The sequence below is a fragment of the Epinephelus fuscoguttatus genome, linkage group LG23, assembly GCF_011397635.1.
Source record: "Epinephelus fuscoguttatus linkage group LG23, E.fuscoguttatus.final_Chr_v1".
NCBI classification, from domain to species: Eukaryota; Metazoa; Chordata; class Actinopteri; order Perciformes; family Serranidae; genus Epinephelus; species Epinephelus fuscoguttatus.
This window is the reverse complement of record NC_064774.1, coordinates 16,039,552-16,047,973: the sequence shown is the minus strand read 5'-3', so window position 1 is coordinate 16,047,973 and position 8,422 is coordinate 16,039,552. Positions and strand designations below refer to the sequence as shown.

General features: G+C 43.4%; 1 protein-coding gene across 5 annotated transcripts in view; it reads right to left on the bottom strand.

Annotated features, from left to right (window-relative positions):
• Positions 1–2,490: 2,490 nt before the first annotated feature.
• si:ch211-63p21.2 (FH1/FH2 domain-containing protein 1) overlaps positions 2,491–8,422 on the bottom strand; it is a 47,096-nt gene continuing 41,164 nt past the window's right edge. For 3 of the 5 annotated variants that reach the window (XM_049567556.1, XM_049567558.1, XM_049567557.1), the window contains 8 exons: positions 6,700–6,840; positions 6,327–6,509; positions 5,861–5,980; positions 5,609–5,770; positions 5,183–5,433; positions 3,094–3,316; positions 2,903–3,011; positions 2,494–2,823 (listed from right to left, as the gene is read on the bottom strand). In XM_049567556.1, the coding sequence (XP_049423513.1) occupies positions 2,795–2,823; positions 2,903–3,011; positions 3,094–3,316; positions 5,183–5,433; positions 5,609–5,770; positions 5,861–5,980; positions 6,327–6,509; positions 6,700–6,813 (1,191 nt within the window). In that variant the 5' untranslated portion in view covers positions 6,814–6,840 and the 3' untranslated portion in view covers positions 2,494–2,794. Of the gene's footprint in view, positions 2,824–2,902; positions 3,012–3,093; positions 3,317–5,182; positions 5,434–5,608; positions 5,771–5,860; positions 5,981–6,326; positions 6,510–6,699; positions 6,841–7,510; positions 7,554–8,422 lie in introns of those variants that run through there. The other 2 variants (XM_049567559.1, XM_049567555.1) reach the window with 2 other exon arrangements.

Below are 8,422 nucleotides of genomic sequence, written 5' to 3'. Positions count from 1 at the left end.
AAAATAATAAAACACATATTAAAATATTAATAATAAAATACATATGACAAATCAACAAAAATAAACAGCTTAAGGGGGATTTATACTCGTGTGGCAGACAGCCTACGCCATTGTCAGCACTTGTGTGATGGTGTGTCTGTGTTACTCTGCAGTTACACCTCCAAAACACTAGCTGACAGCAGGGTTTCTGTGAAGTGCTGTAAAGTGTAGTTGATTCAAAACACACATTAAACACACATTAAACATGGCTTAATAGAGACAATTTCAAACACAAGTACACAAATCAGCTTCACTATAACTCGCAGCATTCACAGACAAACACTTGTCTTTATCTGGACACATTTTCCCCACAAATACAACATGCTAATGTTTTTAGCACAAGCCTATGGCATTTTGCATTGTATAAGTTAGCCTAGCAGCTAGTGGACCTCTACTCATATGAAGCCAGGGACAACAGCAACATTTAACAACAGTAATGGTACAAAATTCAGCTCCATTACAGCTCACAAGGTTCACTGACAAAACAACTGTCTTAAGGCCCTGACACACCAAGCCGACGGTTGGCCGTCAGTCAAAGTCAGGCCGTCGGTGAGCTTCTGTTGCCCTAGTTTTGCGGTGTGTCCCACACCGTCGGCACTTAAGCATCTGCGGCTTTTCGGCCAATTGAGCATGTTGAATCGGCGGCGGAGCTAGTCAGTGAGAGAGATCACTCTGACTGGCTGTTCAGGTTTTATTTCCTCACCCCTGTAGTGAGTGAATCTGCCTGTAGTGAAACCAGGGCTAACCGGTGCTTCCTGCTCAGGCTCCACTTCACTCAGCTGCCCGACAGAACCGCTGCGTCTTCCCACTTTAACTTGAATAACAAACCAGGGCTAGCTGTGAGGCTAGCGGAGCGTTAGCCGCAGCATGACCGGAGGGAAGCACAGCCAGTTAGCCTCCGCTAGCTTCCCAGCTAGCCCCGGCTCTCCGATTGGATCCAACCGGAGCACCAAGCCCTGGTTTGTTATGCAGGTTAATGTGGGAAGAAGCAGCGGGTTTGTTGGGCAGCTGAAAGAAGTGGAGCCTGCGGAGGAAACACCGGGACCGTCTGGATGTAATAGTCTGTGGAGGTGCTGCGGTGCTTGGCTGCACAGATAAGAAACCCCTCGGCTGACAGGATGTACCACTCTGTCACTCCGCTACTTTGTTTATCACATGCATTCCTCGGACTTCCTGTTTCCCTTTTTGTGTTATTTTCTCTCACGCAGGAGCAGAACGTACGTGCTACTTGGCCGTTGGATGTAGTCTTTTTTGTGTGTTCAAATGCAACTGACACAGGGTGACGTGAGGCGACGTGAGGCGATGCAACAGTTGGCTTTTGTTGCTGCTAGTTCTTTGATTTTGGTTTGGTGTGTCAGCACCTTTATACTAAAAATGCTAACATTATTAACACAAGTCTATGGCATTTTACATTGTATAAATTAGCCTAGCGAGGAGCAGAGTTTTCCTCTGCTCATATGAAGCCAGGATAAATCACACACAATATGTAAAATTTTTGTGGAGGCTTTATTGTCTTCACAATTTATTGTTTCTTATCTGTGAAATTAAAGTAAATAAAAGCTTTGTTTCCACTGAGGGAAATGGTTTCAGCTTACAAAAATAGACAGGAGGTCTGCGTCACTATGACGTGCTGTTACATTTGTGGGGAGGTGTACGTTAGCCTCTGCGTTGATGCAGAGCCTACGGTATAGGTACGGTGTCAATTCGATGCAGAAGTATAAATTCCACCTTAGTTAACCCTTTAAAAATGGACCTGCAGAGGGCTGCAGGAGATTCTTTTTTGTCTCACTCCGACCTTGTCACATATTGACGTTTGGTCATGGACCTTCCATGTCCAGATACGATGTGAAAGGTACCCTGGGTGCGTTGCTTGTTGACGTTCTGGGACACCAAGTCAAGTTCTGCTTGTTCCTTTCTATGCAACCAATTGGTAAATCTCATTCAGGGTGCCCTATTTAAACTGCTCTAGCCTGCCTACTGTTGCTGCTTCCTCTGCAAGCTGCTTTGCAACCCGCCTCCACCCCAGCTCCTCCTTTTCATGCTGTGTCTGACTTATCAATGTCATTTCTGTTTGTCATTGATGCTGCTCTGTTCTGTTCCTGGGGGGTCTTTGCTGCTGCTCTCTCTGCCTTAGGCTTTCCATGTAGGCGCATGGAAGGGCAGAGAGGTGTGTTTTCTCCGCCTCAGGCTTTCCATGTAGGCGCATGGAAGGGCAGAGAGGTGTGCTTTCTCCGCCTTAGGCTTTCCACATAGGTGCATGGAAGAGGCTTTCTGCGTAGGCCCGAGGAAAGGTAAAGAGGCCCCAGAACAGAGCCATACCGCCAAATAAAATACTGCAAATGGAAATAAAGTTTTCTTGGACTAAAGCGGTCCTGACTGAACTGACTTTTTTTTCATCATAATAGGCTTTATTGTGACAAAATGCTTATGCCTATGCCCTTGATATTTTAATTTAGATTTTACACATTTTATTCTGTTGTTTTATTGTTCATTTTGTTGTTTCATGAGAGCACACAGACACAAATGCATTCGTGCTTTGATATTTTTTACCATTTTAATGCATCTTAACTTTAAAACTCAAACAGGATTGGTAACAATTAAATGGCACGTGAAATCTCTCTCCGTTTTCCTACTGCTAAACAACATTGTGCTGCAAAAATGTGACTTTTAACAAAAATGTCATAAATAACGATCAGAAACATTTTTCTCACACACCAGCGACTGAATGGCTTTTAAAAAGAGAATATCAGCAGGGTCACCACTTCATTTTCCGTGAGAATGGACCTGAGAAGTAAACAAACGTGGGTTCAGTATGACACATTTGATAGTTAAGAGAAGAAGAAAAACAGAGAATATAAAGTACCTTTGATATCAGTCATCCTCCTGCGGTTTCGAGGCAGAGTGACGTCCAGTCTCGAGGTTGAGTCAGGTGTTGACAGCACTTCCTCCAGCCTACACTGCTCCTCATTTTCCTGGTGCATCGACAGATAGCAGGTTAACAAAACCAGTTGGTCATTTTTTCAACAAAAGTGCTTCACTTTCTGAAATAAAAACCTGTGTTGGGGTTTGCTGGCGTTTCCTCCTGGCAGCAGGAGTGTTCGGGCCGGGGCTTTCTGTTCCACTTCTCTGCTTTTCCCTCTCTCTCTGCATGAGAATGACCTGCCGCGTGGTCCTGTACTCCAGAGAAAAGTTACTGATGGTTTTACAGAAGTCCTCCGCTTTGGTGTCTCTCACCATGGCTCGGGAGTAGCCTAGGAATAAGAGGAAAGAGTGGAACCTGGAGGAGAAACAATGGAGAGGAAAACAGAAAGTTTACTCCATAATAAGAACTTCATTACGGCAACAATATGAAGGACAACTTTTGCCCTCAGTCTCAAGACACCACGGTAGCAACTGGACACAAGGTATGAATACAATTTTAACTTGAAAGGGTACTTTTTCAACCTTGACCCTATTTCCCCATGTTTTAGTGTCAAAGGGTGCTTTCACACCTGCCCTGTTTGGTGCGGTTCAACCGAAATCAAGATCCTTTGCCCCCTAAGTGCGGTTCATTTGGGCAGGTGTGAACACAGCAATCACACTCAAGTGAGCACCAAAACAACCAGACCGAGACCTTCTTGAAGAGGTGATCTTGGTCCGGTTACAAATGAACTCTGGTGCAGTTCGTTTGTAGTGAACTCGATCTGAACCAACTGCAGTCACATGACACATTGTTTGGGTTAAACATGAGCATGTTACAGTCCTGGAGGATTACTAATGTGCACCTCCTCCTGTACTGCCTTAATATGCACATTCAGCACATCCAGTGCATCAAAACATTGTTTTCTAGTTGGAGCCGCGCCTCGTTTTCAAACTGTATGGTTTGACTAAAATGAACAATGACAGCAATATAGTCCACGATGAACAGCGCTAAAATCAACCTACGTAGTTGTCCCTCCATTGTGACATTAGAAAGTGTCACATTTATCTCGCAAGTGTACTCTTCTTCAACGTTTTGTTTACTTCCTGGATTTTTCCGACATGGAAATTCTGACCAATCAAGAGCAGCTTTCCCACACAAGACATTTGATCTGGTCCACTTGTAAATGCTGCCGTGAGAACACGAACCAACTCTAGACAATTATACAACTTTGTAACAAAAAAGTGCCTGATTCAGACCAAAGCAAGACAACTCTAGGTCTCAAAGCACCCTAAGTGACTCATGGGAACAACATTTTTTGAAAATGGTCCAGTATTGAGCGAGAGCAAAACAGGCTGCAATGTAACCACCATTTTTTGCAGCTAACAGACTCAGATTGTTATTATGAGTGAAAAGGATCCCTACAGAGAAATTAAGCATTTTCTCGTACTTTTTGCTTGTTTTGGTAAGTTTTGTTTCCAAATCATATTAGATTCACAATTAAAATTTGAGAAGCATGTTAAGATGGTGAGCAGGATTGCAAAAGCAAACTTACATACATTTAGATTTATCAGTGACAGTCTCCCATTTTACGCTGTAAACAGTTTTGAAATTTAAGGTGTGCTGATGGGTTCATGTCATCAACTCAGACACTGAGTAATATTACAAGTAAACATTCCATCTTAAAAAGTTGCCAGCAGTCAGCCCAGTGAATTAAGCATTTTTTCAGCAGCAAAACATCCTTTATTTTTATGGTTACAGTTTACTAATAAAACTCTCCACGGTATGAACAGTGGTTACATGAGCCTCAAAACCAGCCACAACTCAGCCCTGAGCAGAGTGACCGTCCTCTATTGACCAATCAACAGACTGCAGTGTTCTTAGCTCCACCTTTTAGTGCCAGATCTGTGTGCTAGGTACCCCAACAGAGGGGGGACCAAAAATGGGGACGGTACGGAACCGTTTCATTGGTACCATCCACAACTTTTCACAGTGGAAATGGAAAAAAATGCGTACCGAACTAAACTGAACTTTGCCATACAGCTTGGTGAAAAATGGGCGTTAGTGGATGCAAATGGAAGGGCCGCAGCTGCCAAGAGTGGTTACTTTGGAGCGTGTCTTGCTGCATTTCAAAAACTGTTGTTCCCACAAGTCACTCAGACACGAAAACAAGGGAAAAGAGGGTCAATGTTGAAAAGTATCAGAGTTCCTTTAAAGCACAACGTCATGGAGCACTTAGCACACCTGTTGATAACCCGACGATGAACGGCTCTCAGGACCTTCAGCTTCTCCTCGCACTCTTTTAAAATCTGCGGCAGCCGGTGACGAATTGAGCCCTCTGGGGCCAAAGCCTCATTTCCTCCTCCTCTCCTCTTCTCCAACTTTCCTCCTTTCTTCTTGTCGTCTGCCTTGTCCAAAATTTTTAGCTGCTCCCATGATGCTTTGCACAGGGCCTCCAGCTGAGTGAGGTTGGACTGGACTAGGGAGTAGTCGAACTGTAAAGAAGAGAAAGAGACGGAAAGTTTGAAGTAAAGTCACAGGTGATTGTGTGATTGAGTCATTTTGAATAAACTGGCATACTTTATTGTCTATTTGAAATTGGATTATATCCAAATAATCCTTCCTCAAACTGCAATGTAACACACACCGTTCGGAGACAAACACACGCACCTTGCCAGCTTTAGTTACAGCAGTGATGTCAGAGTAGAGGTCAGACGATTGTGGGTAGAGCTGCAGCAGCAGCACACAGACGTGGTGCAGCAGGGGCTGGCGACTGTGTGTATCCCTCACGTAGGACAGCTTCCCCAGGTAACTCAGCTCGAAACCACGGGCCTTGGCACAATAAAATGTGTTGTGAGAATTTGGTGGGAATGAAAAATGACTCACTAGGAAATCAAAGGAATAAAGACTGGGATCACTCACCTTACATCCGTTGAGAAAGTTACCAATCGCTAACACCGTTGCTAGAATACATCTAAAGGTCTGGCTGGCTGCGAGCTGTTCCATGGCCAACTTCAGATGGAAGAGAGGCTCAGCAATTTCCTGTCACGAGGAGGGACGCATTTAGAGGACAATATAGTGATTCATACAGAGTAGGTGAGCCATCAAATCCACGTTTTATTTTTAGTCTGGTGACATTTGGTGAGTGGAAGTCATCACGGTTGGGTATTTTTTACTGCACGCCTATAGGGATTACTTGTCAATCACAGGATACTGTGGATGATGTAGCTTGTGTAGGTGGCACCACGGTAGTCACGCTTAGCAGTGTCCCCCTGACGTGTGTACAGAATTACATTTGCTGACGTCTGTCTTTACGAAATGCTGTTGATGAATATATTTTCAGTGGCAAAACTGCCTTCCATCACATGTTCAACCCACTTTCACTCACCCTCTCTAAGGAGTCGTAGTCCAGAGCGAAGGCCCACAGTTGGAGCCTCGTGTTCAGATGTGGGATTTCCCCCAAGGTGAGCAGGCAGAGCTCAGCTAGGGCCAGAGTGGAGTGAGGGTTCTGGGCCTTGGCCTCCTTGATCAGACACAGTTCCTCCTCTGTTGGCATGAGTGATTGAAGTCGCTGTTTCAGAAGACAAAGTGGACAGAGATGAAATCATACTGCATGACTCGTACTTTCTTTCCTTATCTGCATCCTGCTCCGGTTTCATTTTCCCATAATAAAGACACAGTAAGGGCAACAAATTGCCTATCCAACAAAAGCAAAGCAAACACTGAAGCTCAAATTCTGGAGGACATGACCTCTGCTGTACCTGAATGTCCTCTCTGTCCAACACACTGCTGTCCATGCTGTAGATAGCAGGAGGGAGGAGGCGGGGAGGGGGCAGGCTGCTCATTGCGATGGTTACGATGTTACTCCGCTTCATCCCCAGCACTGAGACTGACGTCTGCTTCTGTGTCGGGAAATAGAGAATGATACGAGACTGTCTAATTAATAGGGATGCACAATATTATCAGCATGTCGTCGGTACGGACAAGTAAAGTCTTTCATATTAAATATAGGTATCAGACGAGGTTTTAATTATGGGACTTTAATTAGTCAAAATTTGCCCTGATAGTGGCTATTGTCAGGACCATCTCTGGGAGAGAATCATCCAAGCCTGTTAAAGTAGGATGAATGTACAGTTTTGTTTGAAAATGTTACATAAAAATAAACATGGCACGTTTTATATGTAACCTAAGTTGGTCGTTTTCCCAGTGAAAATGTACATTTTGAAAAGTACTGTATTTTATGTCAGGATCTGCCAGTGGGCCATCACAATAAGAGTAGGCATGATAATATTGCCTTTATATGGGGGCATCACATTTTGGCTTTGCTGCACCATGTAATTAATTCTGCTTAACTTTGACCTGTTGTCCTTGTTTGTGGACTTGTTTTGTGCTAGTGGTAGTAAGAGCACAATACACTAATCCATGTAAAACAAGATGGCAGCCATCTCTGCCAAGTCAGTCTGCAGCCGATCCCGACACAAAAGTGGACAAGGTCCAAAACCTGATCACACTTTATGGTTAAAACTTGTTTTTTTATGTTTTATAATGTTTGTAGTTTGATATTGCACACACATTCGACCAGTTTTAGCAACAGTAACAAGCTAAGATGCTGTTAGTTAGGAGGTAATTGTTGGGACTTTATTATCATCTCATGTGTGGACACTGGGACTCTATTGTTGTAGCATTTTACACAGGTCAGTGAGGTGTGACAGACTGTTCATACAGATGACAAGGACATTTCTAGCTTGGAGTATGGAGCAAGGAAAATTCATACAGTTACAAAATGAACAAAGCACAGTTTAGTTTTTGCACAGACATGTTGAAAATTGAACAGTGACCTCAAAAACACAGTTACAAAACAACACATTCACACTTGACGTCATCACGTATCATGGACCTTCCATGTCCAGATATGACATGAAAGGTACCCTGGGTGCGTTGGTTGTTGATGTTCTGGGAACGTCTTGTCAAGTTCTGCCTGTTATTCTGTTTTCATAGGAAAGTTACTGTTTACATACAGTCTCTTTCAAAATAAACTCACTACGTCAGTACAACAATGCGAATTGACTTTTTTTCCCCCAACAACTTACGCACGTGGTTGGGTTTAGGAAAATAAGTAAGGTTTGGCTTTAGAAGCGATTGGCAAAAATCCAGTATCTTCCATCCCTACAATACACTATACATACATAGTTTGTAAGTGCATGTTAGGGTTGCTTTTAGCCTGCAGAGGAATATCTGAATATCAGATTTCTAAAAATTTCCACAACTGTCTTTATGTATTTGAAGCTCTACATTCCAACAACTGACCAGGCATGGTACCTTAACAACCTTTAGTGGTTACATTTTCTCACGAATTTTTTTCCTACACGTTAGGAAAACTGATGATATCTAATGTAGAATCACATGGATTGACCAGAGACTGTATAAAAATAATGGTCGTAGCCACTGTGACATCACCCATTGGTTTATGGACTCATGTTTTGA